The sequence below is a fragment of the Mobula birostris genome, chromosome 4 (assembly GCF_030028105.1).
Source record: "Mobula birostris isolate sMobBir1 chromosome 4, sMobBir1.hap1, whole genome shotgun sequence".
In the NCBI taxonomy this organism is placed as follows: Eukaryota; Metazoa; Chordata; class Chondrichthyes; order Myliobatiformes; family Myliobatidae; genus Mobula; species Mobula birostris.
In genome coordinates this window covers 198,519,355-198,546,518 of record NC_092373.1, presented here as the reverse complement: position 1 = coordinate 198,546,518, position 27,164 = coordinate 198,519,355, and the positions used below count along the sequence as shown (strand labels likewise).

Below are 27,164 nucleotides of genomic sequence, written 5' to 3'. Positions count from 1 at the left end.
ACAAAAGTTGATGATGTTGGGGATAGTGTAGAAAGTTGTAGCAGGACATTGATAGGCCTGAGAAGTTGCTGATGGTGTTCAGTCCTGAAGCGTGTGAATGATACACTTGAAGGCAGAGTACAGGGTTAATGGCAGGATTGTCAGCAGTGCGTTGGAACAGAAGGATCTTGGGATCCATGTCCATGGACCCCTCAAAGTTGCTATGCAAGTTGATAGAGTGCTTCAGAAGGCACAGTTGGGGAATTGGTTCAAGAGTCGTGATGTAATATTGCAGCTCTATAAAACCCGGTTTAGGCCATTCTTCTGTTCAGCTCTGGTCATCTCATTATAGGAAGTTTGTGGAATATTTATAGAGGGGTTGCTGACAAAATTTACCAGGATGCTGCCTGGATTAGAGGGCATGTCATGAGGATAGGTTGAGCAAGCCAAGGCTTTTCTCTTTGGAGCGAAGGAAGATGAGAGGTGACTTGATAGAGGTGTACACGATGGTAAGAGGCATAGATGGAGTGCACAGCCATAGCTGTTCTCCCAGAGTGGAAAGGTTAATATGAGGAGACATACTTTTAATGTGACTGGAGTAAAGTATAGGTGGCACGTTAGAAGTAAGAATTTCGTACAGAGAGTGGTGGGTGCATGGTCTGTGCTGCCAGAGGTGATGGTAGGGGCAGATACATTAAGGACGTTTAAGAAACTCTTACATAGACTCATAGATGACAGCAAAATGGAGGGCTATGTAGGAGGGAAGGGTCAGACTGAGCCAAGCGCAGGTGAAAAGGTCAGCAGAAAAAGAATCTCAGGGTTGTATGTGGTGACATGTATGTACTCTGATCATAAATTTTACTTTGAACTTTGAGCACCTCACTGTGGACCGAAGGTACCTGTACTGTGTTACACTGTTCCCTGTTCTATGTTTATGGCATCTGCAGTTTCTTTTATTTTCTTTTACTGCCCTAGTGATATTGGTAGAGTACATTTGGAGAGGATGATTCCTACGGTGGGGGAGTCTAAGACCAGAGGACACCACCTCAGAATACAGGGACGTCCATTTAGGACAGAGATGAGGAGGAATTTCTTTAGCCAGAGAGTGGTCAATCTGTGCAATTCATTACCACAGGCAACTGAGGAGACCAAGTCATTTGCTGTTTTTAAGGAAGAGGTTGATAAATTCTTGATTAGTCAGGGCATGAACGAATTCGGGGAGAAGTCAGGAGATTGGGGCTGTGAGAGAAATAGATCAGCCATGATGAAATGGTGGAACAGACTCGATGGGCCAAATGGCCTCATTCTGCTCCTATATCTTATACAATTATGGTCTTGTGGTTGAGGGATTGACCTTCACCTGAGAAAGGCTCCCAATCTCTTCCACAACCTTCTAGATCTGATCTAAGAAATGAAACAACTAAAGGAAGGCTAGCATGTCACAAAATATTTAGTTCTACACAGAATATGAAGATCAGATTTCAATTCATTTTATACAGATTTAATGCCACCCAATGCTGGATTTTTGTACTCAGTCCCTCGAATAAGATTCCAACTGACAAGTCCTGTTGATAGACATTATGTATATGTCACCATATACTAGCCTGAGATTCATTTTCTGGCAGGTATTTGCAGGCAGCTCCATGCAGGCAATATTGGAGGTCAGGACTGAACCTGATTGCCTGGCACTGAACGGGAGCTGCAGTCAGAGGAACCTCCTTCTGATGAGGTAATAAACTTTTCCCATTCTCATTTGCTAACATTCAACCAATAGGAGCCATGCAATCTGTATAAAAGGGATCTCAAGCTGCTATATAATAGAGTGATGTTTCAATGGTCTGGGGGGGGGGGGGAAGCTGCCACCACATCCACAAGAGCCTGAGTTATGGAGAGAGGTTGAGCGGGTTGGGACTTCATTTCTTCTAACATAGGAAAATGAGTTTTTTTTTATTAAGGTGTGTAAAATTATGAGGGGTATTGATATTGGAATAGTTATTACCCTACAACCATCAGGCTCCTGAATCAGCATGGATAACCTCTTACATCAACTCTGAACTGATTCCACAACATGCAAGCTCAATTTGAAGGATTCTAAAGCTCATGTTTTCAGTGTTTTTTTAAAATTATTTGTATAATTTGCTTTCTTTTGCACATTGGCTGTTTGTCAGCCTGTATTTATGTATAATTTTTTATAAATACTATTGTATTTCTTTATTTTCTTGTAAATGCCTGCAAGAAAATGAAACTCAAGGTTGTATATGGTCACATATACGTACTTTGATCATCAATTTACAGTGGAAAGCTTGTCTTGTACACTGCATAGATATCAAAAAGATAAATGAGGCTCCCCGGTGGTGTCATGGTTAGCGACACTACATTTCGGAGTTCAATTCCCCCCTTCCCCATCCCTGGTGAACATGTGGTTTGGTCCGGGTGCTGTAGTTACCTCCCACAATCCAAAGACGTGAAGGTTAACAGGTTAATTGGTCATTGTAAATTGTCCTGTGATTAGGCTAGGGTTAAATAGGTGGGTTGCTGTGTGGTGGGGGCTCTTGGGCCAGAAGGACCCATTCCATGCTGTATCTTTAAACATGCAGAGATGCACACGATCTTTTTCTTCCCCCAGTGAAAACAATCCAAGAACAAGTGTCCTAGGGAAGAGGGGAAAGACTTAACAGTGACTTGATGGGCAACTTATTCACACACACACACACACACACACACACACACACACACACACACACACACACACACACACACAGTGTTGCGTATGTGGACCTCGCTGCTACAGACAATAGTTGAAGCAGGTAAATGGCAACATTTAAAAGTACACAGATGGGAAAGGTTTAGAGCAGGGGTTCCCAACCTTTTTTATGCCATAGACCAATGCCATTAAGCATGAGGCTCATGGACCCTGGGTTGGGAACCCTTAGTTTAGAGGGATATGCACCAAACATGGATAAATGGCATTAGGTTAGCTGGGCACCTTGGTCAGCATAGATGGGGTTGGGTTTCTTTTTATCTCTAATTTAGATTCAGATTAATTTATTTATCACAGATACATCAAAACATGCAGTGAAAAGTGTTTACATTAACAACCAACGCAAGATCACAGGCAGATACATTAAGGGCATTTAAGAAATCTTAGATGGATGATAGAAAAATAGTGGGCTACGTAGGATGCAAGTGTTAGATTGATCTAAGAGTAGGTTATACAAAATCATAGGGGGCATAGATAGGGTAAATGCATTCAGGCTTTTTCCACTGAGGTTGGGTGGGACTACAACTATAGATCATGGACTAAGGGTGAAAGGAGAAAAGTTTAAGTGGACGGCTATGTGCGGAGCCAAAAGAGATGGGGGAGATTTTGAACAATTTCTTTTCTTCGGTATTCACTAAGGAGAAGGATATTGAATTGTGTAAGGTAAAGGAAACGAGAAGGGTAGTTATGGAAAGTACGACAATTAAAGAAGAGGAAGTACTAGGGCTTTTAAGGAATATAAAAGTGGATAAGCCTCTGGGTCCGAACAAGATATTCCCTAGGACCTTGAGGGAAGTTAGTGTAGAAATAGTAGGGGCTCTGACAGAAATATTTCAAATGTCATTAGAAATGGGGATGGTGCTGGAGGATTGGCGTATTGTTCATGTGGTTCCATTGTTTAAAAAGGGTACTAAGAGTAAACCTGGCAATTATCGGCCTGTGAGTTTGATGTCAGTGGTGGATAAATTGATGGAAAGTATTCTTAGAGATGGTATATATAATTATCTGGTTAGACAGGGTCTGATTAGGAACAGTCAACATGGATTTATGCATGGAAGGTCATGTTTGACAAATCTTATTGAATTTTTTGATGAGGTTACTAAGAAAGTTGACAAGGATAAAGCGGTGGATGTTGTCTATATGAACTTCAGTAAGGCCTTTGACAAGGTTCCACATGGAAGGTTAGTTAGGAAGGTTCAATTGTTAGGCATTAATATGGAAGTATAAAATGGATTCAGCAGTGGCTAGATGGGAGATGCCAGAGAATAGTGGTGGATAACTCTGTGTCAGATTGGAGGATGGTGTGTAGCGGTGTGCCTCAGGGATCTGTACTGGGTCCAATGTTGTTTGTCATATATATTAATGATCTGGAGGATGGGGTGGTAAATTGGATTAGTAAGTATGCAGATGATATTAAGATAGATGGCATTGTGGATGATGAGGTAGGTTTCCAAAGCTTGCAGAGAGATTTAGGCCAGTTGGAAGAGTAGGTTGAAAGATGGCAGATGGAGTTTAATGCTGAAAAATGTGGGGTGCTACATTTTGGTAGGACTAATCAAAATAGGACATACATGGTAAATGGTAGGGCATTGAAGAATGCAGCAGAACAGAGGGATCTAGGAATAATGGTGCATAGTTCCCTGAAGGTAGAATCTCATGTGGATAAGGTGGTGAAGAAATCTTTTGGTATGCTGGCATTTATTAATCAGAGCATTGAGTATAGGAGTTGGAATGTAATGTTGAAATTGTATAGGGCATTGGTAAGGCCAAATTTGGAGTATTGTGTACAGTTCTGGTCACCAAATTATAGGAAAGATGTCAATAAAATTGACAGAATACAGAGGAGGTTTACTAAAATGTTGCCTGGGTTTCATCTCCTAAGTTACAGACAAAGGTTGAACAAGTTAGGTCTTTATTCTTTGGAGCATAGAAGGTTGAGGGGGGACTTGATAGAGGTGTTTAAGATTATGAGGGGGATTGATAGAGTTGACGTGGATAGGCTTTTTCCATTGAGAGTGGGAAAGATTCAAACAAGAGGACATGAGTTGAGAGTTAAAAGGGAAAAATTTAGGGGTAACATGAGGGGGAACTTCTTTACTCAGAGTGGTAGCTGTGTGGAATGATCTTCCAGCAGAAGTGGTTGAGGCAGGTTCGATGTTGTTGTTTAAAGTTAAATTGGATAGATATATGGACAGGAAAGGAATAGAGGGTTATGGGCCGATTGCAGGTCGGTGGGACTAGGTGAGAGTAAAATTTCGGCACGGACTAGAAGGGCTGAGATGGCCGGTTTCCGTGCTGAATTGTTATATGGTTATATGGTTAACATGAGGAGAAACTTCTTCACTCAGAGGCTGTGAGAGTGTGGAATGAGCTGCCAGCACACACGATGCATGAAAGCTCGATTTCAACAGTTAAGAGAAGTTTGGATAGGTACATGGATGGCAGGATATGGAGAGCTATGATCTCAGTGCAGGTTGATGAGAGGAGGCAGTTTAAATGGTTCGGCACTAACTAGACGGGCTGTAAGGTCTGTTTGTCTGCTGTACTTTTCTATCATTCTATGAGTCTCTGACTCTAAAGTTCAGCACAGCACGTTGTGCCAAATGGCTGTGCTGTAATGTTCTGTGTTTTACAACCTAAGGATGTGGGGCAGCCCGCAAGACCACGTTGCTGGGTAAAAATTCTAAACTTTCTCCCTTGCAGCTCTGTGGGTGTGCCCACACCTCAAGGACTGCGGTAATTCAGGAAGGAAGCTGACCACCACCTTCTCAAAGGCAGCAAGGATTGGGAAATTAAATACTGGCTCAGCCAGCGAACGCCACATCCTTTGACAGAAAGTGACAATGCTGATCCGAAGTGGGAAGTCACAGCAGTACCAGCACTCAGAAATGCGAAGGGCCTTGGGAATCCCGGTTCAGGATTCCCTTCAGGGTAACTTGTAGCTTGAGTCGGTAATGAGGAAATCAAATGCAATATGACGCTTCATTTTGAAAGGACTAGAGTATATAAGCAAGGATGTAGTGCTGAAGCTTTGTAAGGTGCTGGCCCACTGGAGATAGTCCCATGGCATTCATAGCAAGAGGATTCGAGTACAGGAGCAGGGAGGTACTACTGCAGTTGTACAAGGCCTTGGTGAGACCACACTTAGAGTATTGTGTGCAGTTTTGGTCCCCTAATCTGAGGAAAGACACCCTTGCCATAGAGGGAGTACAAAGAGGGTTCACCAGATTAATTCCTGGGATGGCAGGACTTTCATATGATGAAAGACTGGATCAGCTAGGCTTATACTCTCTGGAATTTAGAAGATTGAGGGGGGATCTGATTGAAATGTATAAAATTCTAAAGGGATTGGACAGGCTAGATGCAGGAAGATTGTTCCCGATGTTGGGGAAGTCCAGAATGAGGGGTCACAGTTTGAGGATAAAGGGGGAGCCAGTTCATTGGCTATATTTAAGAGGGAGTTAGATATAGCCCTTATGGCTAAAGGGATCAGGGGGTACGGAGAGAAGGCAGGTGCAGGGTTCTGAGTTGGATGATCAGCCATGATCATACTGAATGGCGGTGCAAGCTCGAAGGGCCGAATGGCCTACTCCTGCACCTATTTTCTATGTTTCTATGTCCCATTTGTGGCCATTTCCTATGTCCCACTAAACCTTTCCTATCCATGTATTTTAAGACATTGCATTAGTACCTGCCTCTACACATTCCTCCTGCAGCTTATTCTATACACTCATCAGTCTTTGCTGGTGTTGGAGGCCCAGAGGCAGCCTTTCCTGAGGTTGGAGGCTTATGTGCATGTGTAAGTTGGTGCGTGAGTGGAAGGGAAGGAACAGGCTAGTTCTGCTATTATTGTTCTGCTTTGTTGTGTTCTGTGTTTTTCTGCCGAGCATTGTGGGTACAATACGTTAGCACCAGAATGTGTGGTGACACTTGTGGTCAGCCCCTAGCACATGTAGTCATGAGAAACTACAGCACAGAAAAAGGCCTTTCGGCCTATCTAGAGTGTGCCTAGTTCCATCGATCTGCACCCAAACCATAGTCCTCCATATCCCTCCCATCAAACTTCCCTTAACCGTTGAAACTGAACTTGCATACATCACTAGTGCTGGTAGACCATTCCACACTCTCACGACCCTCTGAATAAAGAAGTTTCCCCTCATGTTCCTCTTAAACATTTCATCTTTCACCCTTAACCCATGACCTTTAGTTGTAGTCCCACCCAACCTCAGTGGAAAAGCCTGCTTGCATTTGCCCTATCTATACCCCTCATCATTTTGTATACCTCTATCAAATTTCTCCTCGATCTTCAATGTTCTACGGAATAAAGTTCTAATCTATTCATTCTTTTCTTATAACTCAAGACCTCTAGTCCCAGCAACATCCTTGTAAATTTTCTCTATTATTTCAATCTTATTTACATCTTTCCTGCAGGTAGGTGAACAAAACTGTACCCAATACTCCAAATTAGGCCTCACAGGTGGATAAGATCATAAAGAAAGCCTCAGTACTCAGTACTTTTATCTATGAAGGCCAATGTGCTAAAAGCTTTCTTTATGATCCTATCCACCTGCAACACCACTTTCAATGAATTATGGACCTGTATTCCCAGATCCCTTTTTTCTACCACACTCCTCAGTGCCCTACCGTTCACTGTGTAAGACCTACCCCTGTTGGTCCTTCCGAAGCGCAACACCTCTCACTTGTCTTCATTAAATTCCATCAGCCTACTTTAAGCCCGTTTCTCTGGTCCAGATCCCGATGCAAGCTTTGATAGTTTTCCTCACGGTCCACTATGCCCCCAAACTTGGTGTCATCTGCAAATTTGCATAGGTTGTGTTGATTGTTGACTCAAACGATGTATTTCACTGTATGTTTTGGAGTATATGTGAGAAATAATTGAACCTGAACCCGAACTTGGAATATTCTGAGTGATTATAGGTCCCGTATCTAAGGGAGGATGGGCTGGCCCTGAAGAGGGTCCAGAAGAGTTTCACAATAGTGATCCCAAGATTGAAAGACTTAACAAATGAGGAGTATTTATTTCTTTGAGTCGACACTCAGTGGATTTCAGAAGGGGCATTTCATCGAAGCGAACCGGAAGCTGAAAGGCCTGGGTAGACTGGACAAGACAAAGATGTTTCAGTTAGTAGAAGAGTGTCCAGAATCCGAGGGAACAGGCTCAGAATAAAGGAACCTCCCTTTAAAACCGAGATGAGGGGGAATTTCTTTAGTCAAAGGTTGGTAAATCTGTGGGCTGTGGAGGTGAAGTCACTGGGTGTATTTAAGGCTGAGATTAATAGGCTGTCAATTGGTGAGGGTGTTGAGGGTCATGGAGAGAAAGAGGAAAATACTCAGCCATAATTGGTTGAGCAGAATTGATGGGCTGAATGGCCTAATATCTTTTCGGAGGGCTGAACAGCGAACTTGTTTACAAAAGCTGTTGATGAAAGAACATAGAACTTACAGTACTATGCAAAAGGCTAAGGCACATACATATAGCCAGGATGCCTAAGGCTTTTGCACAGTACTGTATTCATCAATGTGGAGTGGAGAGTAAGTTTGTAAATCTGGCAGGAGCTGGGAATGATGATGATGGAGAGCTGCAGGAGGGGTGTGGGGCAGGTGGCAGAGAAGGACTACAAGGGGTGGGGGGGTGGTGTGGGTGCAGACACACCCAGCCCTGAGTCATCAGGCAAGGTACCATAATTTGGTTTATTGCTCATTGTAGAATGTTTCTCAAGTTCAGTGTTTCCACCCTGGAGTCCACAGTTGCCTTAGTTAATGGTAATGGTCTATGGTGCAAAAAGGATTGGGAACCCTTGCTCTGGGGAGGAAACCCACTCCCTCCCCTCTCCCTTCCCCATTACCTAACCAAGCCTCGCTTCTCCCTGCCCCCTTCCCACTCTCAGTCCAGAAAAGAGACCCACAACAGGATCAGGTTTATCATCACTCAAAATATGTCATGAAATTGTTTTTTTTTGCAGCAGAATTACAGTGTAATACATAAAATTACTACAGTACACTGTACAAAAGTCTTAGGCATGCCAGCTATATATATGTGCCCAAGACCTTTGCACAGAACTGTAGAACATGACAGCACCACTCCCTGGGTATAAAAACTACCTCAGACATCCCTCCTAAACTTTCTTCCAGTCACCTTAAAATCATGCCCCTTTGCATTAGCCATATTTTTTAATTGAATGATGATGGTTCTTCTGGGAGGTGAAAGGGCAACCTACCCTAAGATCAATCTAATGCTTCCCTCCTACATAACCCTCCATTTTTCTATCGACCATGTGCCTATCGAGGAGTTTCTTAAATATTCCTAATCTATCTGCTTCTACTACCCACCCCAGCCAGGCGTTTCACACATTCACCATTCCTTGTGTAAACGAATGACCTCTGGCATCCCCCATATACTTCCCTCCAATCACTTTAAGATTATGCCCCTAATGTACCTGCTTCATGGGCCATTAAAATTGCAGTACAAGCATGTGACGCACAGAAGATTGAGACAGGTTTGACTGACAGATGGCAGAAAGCTGAACCACGTGGGCTTCCTATGGACCGTTTTCCTTCCTAGACAAGGAATGTATCACCCCCCCACCCCCCTCCCCCGACTAAAGAACTGCCACTCCCATACAGATCCGAATCCCTGCCTGTTCCAGCATGGTAGAAACAATTTTCATCTTTATGTAATGCAAATTTGAAATTCGTAGAGAAAAAAATGCTCCCATAATCAGGCCATTAATCACGAAAAGGCTGTCAGATTTGACTTTGGGGACAATTTGTCAAGCAAGTTGCTCACTCCAGTTTGTCAAGTACAGATCTTGTACTCGCTAAAATGATTGACACTCCAAATATAAACGAACCGAATAGCTTGTTTACACAAATATGCATAACTCACCCTTTCATGAATAACAATCAGATGCTCTCTCCCTGTGCTCATGCACACCTTTACAATGAGCGTGGCGCAGCCAGCGAGCTGCAAATAGACTTTATTACCAAAATTACAATATTTGCTTTCTATTGAAAGACTCTTTGCTGAAGATTCACTTCCAAAAGCTCCGTGATAAATCAAATTGATTTAAGGCAGATTGTTTGCACTAAGCAAAGGGTCTGTAAAGCACAGGCTTGTTACTTGGGCTGTTCTGTTGCAACATGCTTGGTTACATCCAAATGGCTGATTTATTTATCAATCACCTATTTAAATATTTACATCAAATCCTTTCTCCCGCTCTCTTTGTGGCTCTTATCTGTCTTGGATTAACTTCTATTGCTCCCCTGCCTTTTCCTACCCCCTTTATCAATCTCCAGATTGGCTTGATTGACGCAGGAACAACCAGTGGCTTGATGGCAACTACAGCTGAGAAAATGCTCTCAGGAGTTATTTCACCTCAACTCTGACAAACAGCAGAATGTCAGAAAAAGTACAAGCCGAAAGGGTGTTTACGGTGTGCTGGCCTTCATTCATCGGGGGATTGAATGTAAGAGCCGCAAAATAATGCCACATCCACATACTGAAATGTGTCAAGAGATCCTGCCTCCACTTTCTCAGGCAGTGTGTTCCAGATTATAACCAACCACTGGATGAAAATATTCTCCTTCAGATCCCTGCTCAACCTCATTCTCCATACCCTAACTAAATCCATACTCTCCTGGAGAGCTTTCGTCCTGATGCAGGTCAATGGGAGTAGGTAGTTTAAATGGTTCGGCATTGACTAGATGGGCTGAAGGATCTGTTTCTGGCTGTACTTTTCTATGATTCTATGATGCTTGAATTCTCTCCATCATAAGATGATAAACCCGTAAGATATAGGAGCAGAAGTCGGCCATTTGGCCCATTAAGTCTGCTATGTCCTTTCATCATGACTGATCCATTTTCCCACTCAGCCCCAATCTCCTGCCTTCTCCCCATATCCCTTCATGCCCTGACTATTAAGAATCTATCAACCTCTACCTTAAATATACCCAATGACTTAGCCTCCAGACCTGCCTGGGGAAGATTTTCCTACCATCCACCTTACCATTCAAGGACTCGTCATCTCATGTTTTCAATTTTTATTGTTTATTTATTTATTTGTTTACTATTACAATATTTTTTTTTCTCTCTTTTTGTATTTGCACTGTTTTTTTGCACATTGTCCATCCTGTTAGGTGCAGTGCTTCACTGATTCTATTGTGTTTCCTGTGATTGCCTGCAAGAAAATGAATCTCAGGGTTGTATATGATGACATACATACATGTACTTTGATGATAAATTGACATTGAACTTTGAACCGTCATTATTTTGCATAGCTCGATCAACTCCTCCTTCCACACATTAACAGGCTTGTTAATAAGGCGTGTTAGCCGGCATTAGTTGGGACACTGAGTTCAAGAGCCACAGAATAATGTTGTAGCTCTATAAAACTCTGGCTCGACCACACTTAACAGTATTGAGTTCAGTTCTGGTCGCTTCATTATGGGAAGGATGTGGAAGTTTTAGAGAGGGTGCAAAGGAGATTCACCAGGATGCTGCCCAGGTTAGAGTGCATGCCTTATGAGGATATGGTCCTATACAAAAGTCTTAAGTACACATATGGAGCTAAAGCATTTGAGACTTTTGCACAGTACTGTATTTGTCAATGTGGAGTGGAATGTGAGTCTGTAAATCTGGCAGAGCAAAGGTGTTGGGAATGGCGAAGGTGGAGGGCCATGGGAGGGGTGTGGAATAGGTGGCAGAGACGGGGTGCCGGGGTTGGGGGGGGGGGTGCGGGAGCAGACACATCTAGCCCTGAGACACCAGACAAGGTTATTTGATTCCAAACAATTGGTTTATCGATCATTACAGAATGTCTCTCTAGCGCTACCTGCTCCCTTCTCTCTCCCTTCTCCTTTTCCCAACTACGATTCCCCTTTCCCTACCCCCTACCCACTGTCAGTCCACAATACAGACCAATATCAGAATCAGGTTGATCATCACTCACATATGTCATGAAATTTGTTTTTTTTTTGTGAAAGCAGAAGGATGCGAAAGTCTTGGCCACCTAGATAGATATAGATATATATACCGAAGCCTTTTGCACAGTACTGTAGGTTGAGCAAGTCAGGGTTTTTTCCTTTGGAGCAAAGAAGGATGAGAAATGAATAGAGGTGTACAAGATGATAAGAGGCATAAATAAAGTGGACAGCCAGAGACTTTTCCCAGGGTGGAAACGGCTGATATGTGGGGGGATAATTTTAAGGAGATTAGAGGAAAGTAAATTCTTAGATAGACACATGGATGATAGAAAAGTGGAAGGTTATGTAGGAGGGAAAGGTTAGATTAGGTAAGATGTCAGCAGAATGTCATGGCCAAAGGGTCTGCACTGTCCTGTTTGTGTTCTGTGCTATATGTTCTATGTTCTAAAGGTTGCTTCACCTCAACCTTAAGAAGGATAAAAAATCAGATGCTGGAAACTAGAAATAAAATCAGTAAGTATTGAAAATAATCTGTAGGTCAGGCAGCATCAATGGAGGGGGAAAGAGAGTTGATGTTTTGGGTTGAAGACCTTTCATTAGAAAAGGCAATTTTTGATAATGGATTGAAATTTGTGTCCCGATGTTCGTAATGCGCGATGTTGGAAGATATTGTCCCTCATATCTGAGCTTTCAGCAGACCATCCTAACTTTCCTCTCATCTGTCTGCCCTATGTCTCTTACACTGGCTCAACAGAGATCACTTTGAGATCAAAGTTCAAAGTAAATTTATTATTGATTTATGTTTACAGTTTGTCACCATATACTACCTAGAGATTCATTTTCTTACAGGCATTTACAGTAGAAGAAAGAAAGACAATAGAGTCAATGAAAAACTACACACAAAGACTGTACAAAAGATGATCACCAATCACAAATTACCCATCTGAAAATAGCTCTTTCTCCTATATGTTGCTTCCTAGCTATGAACCAATGCTTTCTATGTGCCAATACCTCACCCCACACGCCATAGACGCTTCAAATGTGATGGAACGTTTTGTGAGGTGCATTGATGGACACCTTCTTGAAGTCTAAGAATACCTCGTAATTCCTGCCCAGTGGATTAAGGAGGTTCAGCTTCTTACCTTACCCTCTACAACCTTCTACAGATGTATTGTTGAAAATATCCTGACTTGTTGCATCACGGTCTGGTGTGGCAATTCAAAAGCTCAAAAATGAAAGAAACTGAAGAGACTAGTGGACTCTGCCCAATGCATCATGGGTACATCCCTCCCGACTATCGGTAGAATCTACATGAGATGCTGCCTCTCACCACTTGGGCCATGCCATCTTCTCTCAGCTACCATCGGGTAGGAACTACAGAAGCCTGAATTTCCACATCACCAGACTCAGAAGCACCTACTTCTCTTCAACCATTCAGTTCATGTCACAATTACTACCGTTCAGCAACACTATGACCATTTTGTATTAAAATAGACTTTTGCTCTTTCTTGTAAAAATTGTGTATAATTCAAAGTTCAAAGCTAATTTATTATCAAAGTATATATATGTCACCATATACAACCTTGAGATTCATTTTCTTGCAGGCATACTCAGTAAACCCAATAATCATTTAAAAATCAATGAAAGGCAGCACCAACAGGGCAGACAACCAGTGTGCAAATACAACAAACTGTGCAAATACGAAAAGAAAGAAAAAAAAGAATAATAATAAATAAATATCAAGAGCATGGGATGATGAGACCTTGAACATGAGTCCATAGGTTGTGGGAACAGTTTGTTGCTGGGGCAAGTGAAGTTGAGTGAAGTTAGTCCCTCTGGTTCAGGAGCTTGATGTTTGAGAGGTAATAACTGTTCCTGAACCTAGAGCTGTGAGTCCTGATGCTCCTGTACCTTCTTCCTGATGGCAGAAGTGAGAAAAGGGCATGCCCTGGTGGGAGACTCTGATGACGAACGATGCTGCTTTCCTGCGACAACGTTTCGTGTGGATGTGCTCAATGATGGGGAGGGCATTACCCATGATGGACTGGGCCGTTTCCACTACTTGAATTTTCCATTCAAGGGCATTGGTGTTTCCATACCAGGCCATGATGCAAACAGTCAACCTACTCTCCACCACACATCTTTAGAGGTCAGTCAAAGTTATAGATGTCGTTCCAAATCTTCGCAGGCTCCTAAGGAAGTAGAGCTGCTGCCGTGCTTTCTTCATAAGTAGTTTAAACAGAAATAATTCATAATTAATTTATGTTTTTCTTGAGAAAGCTGCTTATTTTATACCATGTGCCCTATGTGCCTGTGAAGCTGCTGCAAGTCAGTTTTTGGTTGCACCTCAGCATGGGTCTACTTGTGCATTAACACCTGCTCAACGGAAGCTGTGTAGGAACAGCTTCTTCCCCTCTGCATCAGATTCCTTAATGGTCCATGAACTCACAGCACCTACCTCACTATCTTGCTCTGTTTTAGTGCGACTTATTTTTATTTCTATATTCCTGTTCTCGTGTGGTAATATTTTATGTATTCTATTTACTGCTGCCGCAAAACAACAAATTTCATGACATATGCAAGTGAAATAACCTGATTCTGATTTTGGCAATGAACTTGACCTTGTCTTTTGATCCGCTGTGATGGAAGCTTCCTCAAAAAAATCAGACATGCTTTTCCCCTTAAAGGTGATTTTGTTTGATTAGACCATAAGACATAAAAGCAGAATTAGGCTATTCGGCCCATCAGGTCCCCTCCACCATTCAGTAATGGCTGATTTATTATCACTCTCAACCCCATTCTACTGCCTTCTCCCCGTAACCTTGGACTCCCTGACTGATCAAGAACCTGCCACCCTCTGCTTTACATATAGCCAATGACTTGGCCTCCACAACCATCTGTGGCAATGAATTCCACAGATTCACCACCATCTGGTAAAAGAAATTCCTCCTCATCTCTGTGATAAAAAGAAGTCCTTCTATCCTGAGGCTGTGCTCTCTGGTGCTAGACTCCCCCGCTATAGGAAATATCCTCTCCACATCCACTCTATCCAGAGCTTTCAATATTCAATAAGTTTCAATGAGATCCCCTCTCATTCTTCTAAATTCCAGTGAGTAAAAGCCCAGAGCCATCAAACTCTCCTCCTATGTTAACCATTCAATCGCTGGATCATTCTCATGAACCTCCCCTGGACCTTCTCTAATGTCAGCATGCCCTTTCTTAGATTAGGGGAGATCTGATAGAAGTTCATAAGATTATGAGAGACTTAGATAGAATAGAGAGCATCATTTTCCCAGGGTTGAAATGTCTAATACCGGAGAACATGCATTTAAGGTGAGAGGGGGAAATTTCAAAGGAGATGTGAGGGGCAAGTTTTTTTGTACACAGAGTGTTAGGTGCCTGGAATACACTGCCTGGGCTAGTGGTAGAGGCAGAAAAGTTATGGATTCTTAAGAGACATTTAGATAGGCACATGAATGTGAGGAAAATGTATGGATATGAGCATTTTGTAGGCAGAAGAGATTAGACATTTGATTACTGATTCAGTTGGTTCAGCACAACATTGTTGGCTGAAGGGCTTTCTGCCTGTGCTGTACTGTTCTACGTTTTATGTTCTAAAACTGCTCACAATACCCCAAATGCGGTCTGACCAATGCCTTATAAAGCCTCAGCATAACATCCTTGCTTTTATATTCTAGTCCTCTCCAATGATCTGATCAAAGGTTTCAATGATCAGATAATTTCACGGTCACTCCTCTGATATAAATTCTTTTACTTCAGATTGTTTGAATTAGTTCAATTTCAGCTGTCTCCATATCAGTAGTTTAGTCCTTTTGGTACCTTTGATAATGTGATAATTTTCTACTTGATCTTTCGGTGGAAGCTTTGATGAGTTGAATGTTGGCAGAAACTCTTTTCTGCCCTAGGAAAGAAAGAGGACTGACCTTCAAGCTTTAAGTGAGCATCTTGGAAATCACCTTAACTCATCTTCTGAGCCACTCCACCGAGTCTTTTTATATGTTTTCCTCACAGAAAGTGACATCACTGGCAATATTGGCATTTACTGGATGTCTCTAAGTGGAACAGGCTGGTCAAGCCACATGGACACTAGACCAGGAAAACTCCCCAGCACCTCTACTTCTTCAGGATGCTGAGAAATTTGGCATGTTGCTGAGGACTCTCACCAATTTTTACAGATGCATCATAGACAGCCTTCTGTCTGGATGCTTCGAAGTTTGGAGTGGGATGAGCTGAAGATGGTGCCAGAAGTTCTTGTGGACCTGGGCAACTTCTCCAAGTTCAGAAGTGAAACAGCTTAAATCTTCTGTTCTCATGTCTCTTTTTTCTCTTTTCAAGGTGGCTGGGGTCCTGTCGGAATTCATAACCTACGGCTACGCTCAAAGTTCATTCTTCATAAACGCAGGCCGGGCAGTGGGTTCTCACTCTTTGGAACTTGCTGAGCAGCCAACGTTGCAGGATCTCCAGAAGTGGCTTGGAAGACGAGCTCTTTTCTAGTGCGGCTTTGTGAATGACCTGATTCCTCGCTGGTGTCACGGATGTTCGAAACATTGAGACAGCAGGCGCGGCTTTCGGAGGCCTCTGCACTCGGGAGGTTGCTCTCTCGCACTCTCTCTCTCTCGATGGTGAGAAAAAGTCTGCTGACTCTTCAGTCGGGGAACGCCAAAAACGCGATGTTGCGGGCTGTAACATCAAAACAGCGAGCTGTTGGCATCTCCTCTCGCCGTGGCAGGACAAGTATCTCCCTCTCCCTCGTCACTGAGAGAGAGGGCCTGAGGACATATGGAAGTGTTGGCTAGACTGTTGTTTTTGATGGTCTATAGATCACGGTCTGTGGGTGCTTGGCAAGTAGTTGGGGGGAGGGTGCTGAGGCTTTTGTTGGAGCAAGTGGGGTGAGGGGGAGGGGGAGGGAGGAGAGCTTATGCTTTGCTGCTTGTGTGTGGGAGGGGGAGGAGGCTTTGGGGTTCTAAAGTTTTTCCGTCATTCATTCTTTGTTTCGTTTCTCTCTCTGTTTCTTGGATATCTGCAAAGAGTAAGGATTCAGGTTGTATACTGTATACATTGTCTGACATTAAATTGAACCATTGGTCTGCCCAAGAAAGTGCAGGGAGTTGCGGACACAGCTCAGCACATCACAAGAACCAGCCTCCCCTCCAATGAGTCCGACTACACTTCCCACTGTATCTGGAAAAGCGGCCAACATAATCAATGACCCTGGACATGTCCTCTTTTCCCCTGTGCCATTGGGTAGAAAATGCAAAAACCTGAGACCACGTACCAGCAGGCTCAAGGACAATTTCTACCCCGCCAGTAAACAGGCCTCTTGCATCCTAAAGGTGAACTCTTGATCTCTTCCAGTCTACCTCTTTTACTTCATTAGTCTGTCTGCACTGCACCTTCTCTGTAGCTGTTCAAAGCGTGTATACGTTATACAAGCTTCAGATTTGTCCCCTTTACCGCCAGCAGCAAAACAAAGAAACTCAAGATAACCCATAAAAAAGACTATGAAACACCAGTGTGCAGAGCGAGAAAATGAACAAATCATGCAAACAATAGAGGCGGGAGGAGAAGATGGCAGCTCAACGCAGCGCGCACAGTCTCTCTGGTGAAATGATATCATATTTGTTCAATAGGGGCCGTGCATGATTCTGATTTGATGGAGACAGCCGTGAGAAGCACAGAGGAACATCTGGAGAAACTTCTGAAATGCCCGGTTCATTCCCGCTGCTACTGTGCGATGGAGAATCCCCGGAGGGAAGGCCCCAAATCCTCGGCTTTGCTTGCTGCTGGCGGCCAGGGCTGGAGTTGAAGCACTCGGCAGAAATGGTGCTCAGTGTCGGAGGGCTGGTCGGAGGCTCGAAGTTTTTGGACAACTCAGAGTCGGACTGCAGTCTGGTATGGTGGGGAGAGTTTTCTTCCTCCTCCCGTCTACGTGAGATGTGGGACTTTCGAGAGACGTTGAACATTTTTTACCATGCCTGTGGCCTGTTCTTCATCAAGTTACGGTATTGCTTGCACTGTTGTAACTATATGTTATAATTATGTGGTTTTTGTCAGTTTTTCCAGTCTTGGTCTGTCTTGTGTTTCTGTGATATCACACCGGAGGAATGTTGTATCATTAATGCATGCATTACTAAATGACAATAAAAGAGGACTGCGTGTCCTCATAATCTAATCTAAACTAATAAAAGCAAGTGGTGGGTGGGGGGGAGGCGCGTTCTGAGCAACAGTGAGTCCAAAACACGAAGCTCAGAGCAGCCATAGCAGGCCCCAGCCCCAGCCACAGCCTCAGTTCAGCGCAGAGCCGTGTAAATGTCGTACAGTGGTGAACTGAACCGGCCAACCCTTGCCTCTGATGCCAACAACCTGCCTTTTCAATCCATTTGGCCTGGTGTTTAAATCATCCAAATATTGGGTCATCCCTCATTCTCGGACTCAAGCTGTAACCCTATTTTCTGCAACACACATAAAAGTTGCTGGTGAACGCAGCAGGCCAGGCAGCATCTCTAGGAAGAGGTACAGTCAACGTTTCAGGCCGAGACCCTTCGTCAGGATGTCGCCGTCCTGACGAAGGGTCGCGGCCTGAAACGTTGACTGTACCTCTTCCTAGAGATGCTGCCTGGCCTGCTGCGTTCACCAGCAACTTTGATGTGTGTTGCTTGAATTTCCAGCATCTGCAGAATTCCTGTTTAACCTATTTTCTGCATTTTGTTTTCATTTTACAAGGCTGTGGAAGTTTTAGGGAGGGTGCAGAGGAGATTTAGCAAGACATTGTCTGGATTAGAGGGCATGTTTTATGAGGATAGGCAGAAAGAGCGAGGGCTTTTCTCTTTGGAGAAAAGGAGGATGAGAAGTGACGTGACAAAAGGTGTATCAGGTGATAAGAGGCATAGATCAAGTGGAAAGCCAGAGACTTTTTCCCCAATGCGTAAATGACTAATACAAAAGGGAATAAGTTTCAAGGTGACTGAAGAAAAGTATATCGGGGATGTCAGAGGTAAATCCTTTTACATAGAAAGTGGTGGGTTTGTGGAACACTATGTCAGAGGTGGTGATAGGGGCAGATATATTAGGGACATTTAGGAAACACTTAAATAGGCACATGGATAATAGAAAATGGAGGGATTTGTGGGAGGGAAGGGTTTGGATTTACCTTAGAATATGTTAAAGAGTCGGCACAACATCATTGGCCAAAGGGTCTGTACTGTGCTGTATAATGTTCTGTTACTATTGATACTAGTGAGGTAACTTACCTGCAATGTTACTTCAAATGGTTCCCCAAATACTTTGGGAGTTTTGTGAAGATACAAATCCCCTCTTTAAATCAACAGCTTTAAAACAACAGACTGGAATAGTATGGACACCCAGTGACACATTGATCCGCCAGGGCCTTGCAAAGCACTGTTTGAGCTCGGAGGCTTCATTCATCTGGCTGTTAATTTATTTCTCTGTACGGTCTTTGAAATAGAATATTGCAAAATGCAACTGCATTATCTCCTTTGTGTAATCTGCTGTTCAGCAGCTCGTGAAAGGACCCTCGGAAAATCAATACCAATTACCTCAGAGTGTGTGATGCTGATTTCTTCAATTGCAACATATGTTTGGGCAGAATCAGGTAATCCATCTTCATATCAGCTAAGTAATGCATTTGGGGTTAAAGGTCAACTGAGTTCCTCCTCCCCCTCACTCTTTACAATTACCTTGTGATGAAACAGGAAAGTGTTTATTGATTGGTTTGAATGCACTGGAATCTACCAATCAGGAGCGGGAAGATTTTGGGGGATGGGTGAGGGTGTCATTATCACTGGCGGGCACGAGATGGAATTGAGTCATCGATGGTTGTTACTGTTGAGTGATCTACAGTTCATGTTATCGTTCCACTTTTATTTAAGGTAGACTTGGGAGTAAGATATACGTCCTTTTATGTCAAAGTGTTGATCCTTGCCTCAGTTTCTAAGTTGAGTCATAGAGTCATACAAAATAGAAAAAAAGCCCCTTCAGCGCTATTTGTCCATGCTGACTCAGTTGCCCAGCGAGTTAGTCCTATCAGTCTGCGTTTAGGCTACAGTAGCTTAGGCTTTTGCACCATCTCTTTACATCAGCGACAGGGAGTCTAGGTCTAGAGGACACAGCCTCAGAATAGAGGGGTATCCTTTTAGAACGGAGATGAGGAGGAATTTCTTTAGCCAGAAAGTGGTCAATCTGTGGAATTCACTGCCACAAGTGGCTGTGGAGGCCAAGTCATTGGGTATATTTAAGGCAAAAGTTGATAGATCCTTAATTAGTCCATCTCGTTCATCGACTATAGCTCAGCATTTAATACCATCATTCACACAATTCTGATTGAGAAGTTGCAGAACCTGGGCCTCTGTACCTCCCTCTGCAATTAGATCCTTGACTTCTTAACTGGAAGACCACAATCTGTGTGGATTGGTGATAATATCTCCTCCTCACTGACGATCAACACTGGCGCACCTCAGGGGTGTGTGCTTAGCCCACTGCTCTACTCTCTATATACACATGACTGTGTGGCTAAGCATAGCTCAAATAAAATCTATAAATTTGCTGACAATACAACCATTGTTGATAGAATCTCAGGTGATGATGAGAGGGCGTGCAGGAGTGAGATATGCCAACTAGTGGAGTGGTGCCTCAGCAACAACCTGACACGCAACGTCAATAAGAGCTGATTGTGGACTTCAGGAAGGGTAAGACGAAGGAACACAAACCAATCCTCATAGAGGGATCAGAAGTGGAGAGAGTGAGCAGCTTCAAGTTCCTCGGTGTCAAGATCTCTGAGGATCTAACTTGGTCCCAACATATCGAAGTAGTTATAAAGAAGGCAAGACAGCGGCTATAGTTCATTCGGATTTTGAAGAGATTTAGCATGGCAACAAATACACTCAAAAACTTCTCTAGTTGTACCGTGGAGAGCATTCTGACAGGCTGTATCACTGTCTGGTGTGGAGGGGCTACTGCACAGGACCGAAAGAAGCTGCAGAAGGTTGTAAATCTAGTCAGCTCCATCTTGGGCACTAGCCTACAAAGTACCCAGGACATTTTTAGGGAGCAGTGTCTCAGAAATGCAGCGTCCATTATTAAGGACCTCCAGCATGCAGGGCATGCCCTTTTCTCACTGTTACCATCAGGTAGGAGGTACAGAAGCCTGAAGGCACACACTCAGCAATTCAGGAACAGCTTCTTTTCCTCTGCCACCCGATTCCTAAATGAGCATTGAACCCTTGGACACTACCTCACTTTTTTATTTAATATACAGTATTATCGGTGTTTTTGCACATTTTAAAATCTATTCAATATACTTATACTGTAATTGGTTTACTTTATTTATTATTATTGTTATTTTATTTATTATATTTTTCTCTCTTCTAGGTTATGTATTGCATTGAACCGCTGCTGCTAAGTTAACAAATTTCACGTCACATGCCGATGCTAATAAACCTGATTCTGATTGGTCAGGGCATGAAGGGATACAGAGAGAAGGCAGGTGATTGGGGCTGAGAGGAAAATTGGATCAGCCATGATGAAATGGTGGACCAGACTTGATGGGCCAAATGGCCTAATTCTGCTCCAATATCTTATGATCTTATAGTCTTATGGACTCCTGCCGATGTCTGTAAAGAGTTTGTATGTTTTCCTCGTAGCCATGTGAATTTCCTCTGGGTGCTCTGATTTCAATCCACAATACACAGACATTACGATTCGTGAATTTTGGCCATGCTACATTGGCCTCGGAAGCATAACAACACTTGCGGGCTGCCCCCTGAACGATCCTTGGACTGTGTTGGTTGTTGATGCAAAATGTCTATTTCACTAAATGTTTCCATGTTTTGATATACTTGTGACATATCAAACCTAATCTCTAATCTCAGATACAGATTAAATTAGTTATCCCACAGCAAGTGTCACCACATATTTTCAAATCAAATTCAAGTTTAATTACCGTTCAACCATATATGAATACAGTTGAATGAAACAGCATTTCTCTGAGGCCAAGGTGCAAAATACTTTTTTTAAAAAAAAGCAAATATATAGTCCAACATCTTGAACAACATGTCCTGCAAATTGATTGTACAGATTCCTGATAATGCATAGCCACTGCTATTCAGCCTGCCATTCAGCCTGCCATTCCACTGATTGAACACTAGAGGGCACCAAGGATGGGAGATGCCAGCCCCCAACTGAGCGTGGCACTATGCTACACTACCTCCGGCATCTCTCTCCGGGACTGCGGCAGCAGGCAAGCCCACAGTTTGAGCCCTAGTATTCGCTGCAGGCGAGGCCATGCAGCTCCCACACTGCCTGTCGCACCACTAAACAAGGGAAACAGGCCTGCAGCATCTTACATTGTCAATGTCCAACAGCGTTCAGGCCATTAGGCTTCTGAACTGCCTGCCACATTGCATTCGAAGTGTCAATGGATAATTTGTATTGTACCCTACAATATGTCGAATGTTGAAAGGCATGGACAGAGTGGATGTGGCAAAGTTGTTTCCCAAGATGGGGGAGTCTAGTACAAGAGGGCATGACTTAAGGATTGAAGGGCGCCCATTCAGAACAGAGATGCGAAGAAATTTTTTTAGCCAGAGGGTGGTGAATCTGTTGCCACGGGCGGCAGTGGAGGCCCAGTCATTGGGTGTATTTAAGGCAGAGATTGATAGATATCTGAGTAGCCAGGGCATCAAAGTTTATGGTGAGAAGGTGGGGGAGTGGGACTAAATGGGAGAATGGATCAGCTCATGATAAAGTGGTGGAGTAGACTCAATAGGCCGAATGGCCGACTTCTGCTCCTTTGTCTTATGGCCTTATAGTCTTATGCACTTTACTTTGTTTATCTGTGTGTAATTCATTTGTAGACATAATTCTCACTTTCTTCAGTTATTAAGTGTTTAGTGTGTTATGTGCGCTATTGTGTTACACCCTGTTCCGGAGAAACGTTCTCTCGTTTGGAGATATACATGTATGTAGTTAAGTGACAATAAACTTGACTGGACGACATGGATGGAAGAAAATGGAGAGTAACCTGATGGAATGTCAGTGCTCTCCACAAACCAGCAAACAATGAACAAGCCTGTATATGGGTTGAGGAGCAGCAACAACAATCCCTTCCACCAACCCCCACCCCTACTTGACCCTCTTCCACCTTCTTATGATAGTGTGCTCCTCCAGATTCAGGTCTCTGCAGGGTGGCAAGATAGTGTAGTGGTCTTCACAGCACCAACGACCAGGGTCCAGTTCCCATCACTGCCTGCAGGCAGTTTGTATGTTCAGCTGTGACCACATGAGTTTCCTCCCACATTCCAACGACGTACGGATGAGGGTTAGCGAGTTCTGTGTCTGTTGTGTTGACATCCGCATGGCGACATTTGTGGGCTGCCCCCCCCCCCACCCCCTGCCACATATCCTTGGACTGAGTTGCCTGCTGATGCAACAGTGCATTTCACTGTATGCTTCGATGTATGACAAATAAAGCTAATCTTTTAAATATTGTAAGCTCTTGTGACCCTCAATATATGTATGGTCTGACCAAGTGGAGTAATTCCCATCTGTAACTCAGCAAGTGTAAGTACAGGCTTCCCTGGTGAGGTAGAAACACTCTACTGACAAGCTCATTCAATAGAACAGTCATGATGTTGTAACTTCAAGTATATAGTCTCCGGATGTGACATCCACATTACCCCATGCTTTCTAAGTACAGGCTCACCCGCTGGAACAGCACTGACCTGTGTAGACGAATCTCCCAGGTGCTCCTTTACAGAACTGCTTGGACTTGTAGGACAGTGTGACCTCCACCACGCCAGGAATGTGCCGCGGAGGCGTCTGCACTCGGATGGCGTGCGGCGTGATCAGCTGAGGAACAGACAGAGATACCATTAAACCAGTCCTGAGGGAGGGCCACGGCCCAAAACATCAATTGCTTATTCTCCTCCATACATGCCACCTGACCTGCTGAGTTCCTCCAGGATTTTGTGTGTGTTTAAGATTTCCAGCATCTGCAGCATATCCTGTACCTGAATTAAACCATGACAGAGAGTGCAGGTGCAAGACAAGCTGGGCTACGACGGCCCTTCGGGATGTAAATCGCCAGGCTGTGTCCAGTCAACAATTTTGTGCACTTCACTGCAACCCACTAGTTCCATCCAGGATACAGATTAGTTGCAGCTAGGGGTGGAGGAATGTCAGATTCACAACACGCTGGAGGAACTCAGCAGGTCGGGCAGCATCTGTGGAAAAGATCAGTCGACGCTTCGGGCCGGAACCCTCATCAAGACTATAGAGGGAAGGAGCAGAGGCCGTATAAAGAAGGTGGGGGGAGGGTGGGAAGGAAGGAGGAGGCTGCACCGGGAGCACCAGATGCAATAGATGACCCCAACACTTCCGCTCCGTCCGCCACAACAGACAGGATCTCCCAGTGGCCACCCACTTCAACTCTGCTTCCCACTCCCATTCAGATATGTCCATACATGGCCCCCTCTACTGCCACGATGAGGCTAAACTCAGGCTGGAGGAGCAACACCTCATCTACCGTCTAGGTAGTCTTCAGCCCCTTGGTATGAACATAGAATTCTCCAACTTCCAGTAATTCCCCTCCCTTCCTCTATCCCTATGTCACTCTGCCCCCTCCCCCAGCTGCCTATCACCTTCCTCATGGTTCCGCCTCCTTCTACTACCCATTGTGTTTTCCCCTATTCCTTCTTCACCTTTCCTGCCTATCACCTCCCTCCTTCCCCTCCCCCACCCCCACCCCTTTTTCTTTCCCCTTACTGGTTTTTCACCTGGAACCTACCAGCCTTCTCCTTCCCACCCTCCCTCCACCTTCTTTATCGGGCCTCTGCCCCTTTCCTCTTCAGTCCTGATGGAGGGTTCCGGCCCGAAACGTTGACCGATCTTTTGCACGGATGCTGCCCGACCTGCTGAGTTCCTCCAGCGTGTTGTGAGTGTTGCTTTGACCCCAGCATCTGCAGAGTATTTTGTGTTGAGGAATGTCAGATGGAGTTCAGTCCAAGAAAGCATGAACTGTTGGACTTTGGGAGGTCAAATATAAAGGGAGAATATACAGAAAATGGCAGGACCCTAAGGAGTCTCCCGAGGGATCCTGGGGTGCAGGTCACAGCTCCCCGAAAGTGGTAACACATGCAGATAGGGTGATAAAAAAGGACTATCACATGCTTGCCTTCATCACGTTGGGGCACTGATACAGCATACTAACAGACCCTTCCAGCCCAGTGAGCCCACAATGCCCAATTCAAAATCTCAAAGTAAATCTATTATCAAAGTGCATGTAAGTCACTATATACAGCCCTGAGATTCACTTACTCTTGAGCATACTCAATAAATCCAAGAAACACAATAAAATCATTGAAAGACCACACCAACTGGGCAGACATCCAGTACTGAAAAGACAACAAACTGTGCAAATACAAAAAGAAAGAAATAATGATATAAATAAATAAACAAACAATACAAACAAATAAGCAAGCAATAAATATCAAGAACATGAAATGAAGAGTCCTTGAAAGTGAGTCCATGGGGTGCGGGAACAGCTCAGTGATGGGTGAGTGAAGTTGAGTGAAGTCATCCCTTTGTTTCGAAAGCCATTTGGTTCCTGAATTTAGTGGTGTGAGTCCTAAGGCTCCTGTACCTTCTTCCTAACGGTAACAGTGAGAAGAGAGCATGATCTGGTAGTGGGGTCTCTGATGATGGATGCTGCTTCCTAGTGACAGCACTCCGTGTAAATGTGCTCAATGGTGAGAAGGGCTTTACCTGTAATGGACAGGGCCAAATCCATTACTTTTTGTAGGGTTTTGCATTCAAGAGCATTTGTGTTTACATACCAGACTGTGATGCAGCCAGTCAATATACTCTCCAACACACAGCTATAGAAGTTTGTCAAAGATTTAGATGTGAAGTTGAATCTTCGCAAACTTCAAAGACACTCATATGAACAATTAACCTACTAACCAGGCAGCATGGTAGTGTAGTGGTTAGCTTTACAGTGCCAGCGACCCAGGTACAATTCCCACCACTGCTTTCTGCATTCTCTCAATGACTGCATGGGTTTCTCCGGGTGCTACGTTTTCTCCCGCATCCTGGTTGGTAGGTTAGTTGGTCATTGTAAATTGCCCCTTGATTGGGCTAGGATTAAATTGGGGATTTCTGTGTGGCGTGCCTCGAAGGCCCAGAAGACGTACTCCATACCATTTTAACCACAAGCTCCATCGGATACCGTAACGAGCTGTAGCACAGCAATGCTCCACAGCCCTTCAGTCCTCATGTCCCAGTCATTCCCAATTTCCTTTGTGAATGAGCTGCAGCATCTGGGTCTGAAGAATCCTAACTTCAAATCCCTCATCTCCCACTAACTCCCTCATTCTCCTCTTTTTTCTTCATTCTCTCTGCATTCTTTCTCTCTTTCTCATCCCACACACTCTCCTACCCCATCCCACTCCCACTCCTTCTCCTTCTCTCTCTCTCTCTCTCTCTCTCTATATATATATATATATATATGTATACACACACATACATACGAGGGGTGATTGTTAAGTTAATTGCCTAAGGTAGAAGGAGATGAGTTATACAGCTCTCCCTACATGCACATGCAGTTCAACTCTTTGAGTGATTATGCAGAAAGTTTGACGTTATTAACTCATCAGGAGTGATTAATAAGCTTGTGGCCTAAAGTAGAAGGAGATGAGTTATTAACTTCAAACTTTCTGCATAATCACTCAAAGAGTTGACCTGCATGTGTATGTAACAAGAGTCATCTCCTTCTACCGTAGGCCACGAACTTATCAATCACCCATGCTGTGGACACTTTCTGGAGGTCCAAAATCCGTATGCTCCACGGCTGCTGGGCTAAGTGTGTAAATGTAGGAGGGGACTATGTTGAAAAATAAATGTGCTAGGTTTTCTAAAATTGACTCCTTCTACCTTAGGCCACAAATTTATCAATCACCCCTTTTTTTCGTGTGTGTGAGTGTGTGTGTGTGTGTGTGTGTGTGTACACGAGATATAATATATCTGCCTCTCTCTCTCTCTCTCTCTATTTCTTTCTCCCTCCTTCTTTAAGTCACTCTTTAACATGTTTTCTTTGACCAAGCCTTTGGTTATCTGTTCAGGATCCTCTTTTACGTCCTTGGGAATTTCCCTGGGGACGCTTGACCACTGAAGATGCTGTATAAAAATATGAACATGGGAGTGGATGGAATTCTCCTCTGCTATAACACGAGTTTGGACAAGCTTGGGTTGTTTTCTCTGGAGCAGCAGAAGCTGAATGAAGCTTTGATAGAAGTCTGTAAGATTGTGAGAGGCATAGATAGAGTACATTTCTCTCAGTGTTGAAATGTCCAAAACTAAGAGCCACGGATTTAAGTTTGGAGGGGGGAAAGTGAAAGGAGATGTGTGGGACAGGTTTTTTACACAAAGTGTGGTGGGTACCTGAATG

At 43.8% G+C, this 27,164-nt stretch overlaps 1 protein-coding gene across 4 annotated transcripts in view; it reads right to left on the bottom strand.

Moving 5' to 3' along the window:
• The window catches only part of LOC140196863 (transcription factor COE3-like), a 498,386-nt gene that overhangs the window by 84,390 nt on the left and 386,832 nt on the right, over positions 1–27,164 (bottom strand). For all 4 annotated transcript variants that reach the window (XM_072256750.1, XM_072256751.1, XM_072256752.1 and 1 more), the window contains exon 10: positions 23,443–23,569. In XM_072256750.1, coding sequence (XP_072112851.1) covers positions 23,443–23,569 — 127 coding nt within the window. The remainder of the gene's footprint in view (positions 1–23,442; positions 23,570–27,164) is intronic.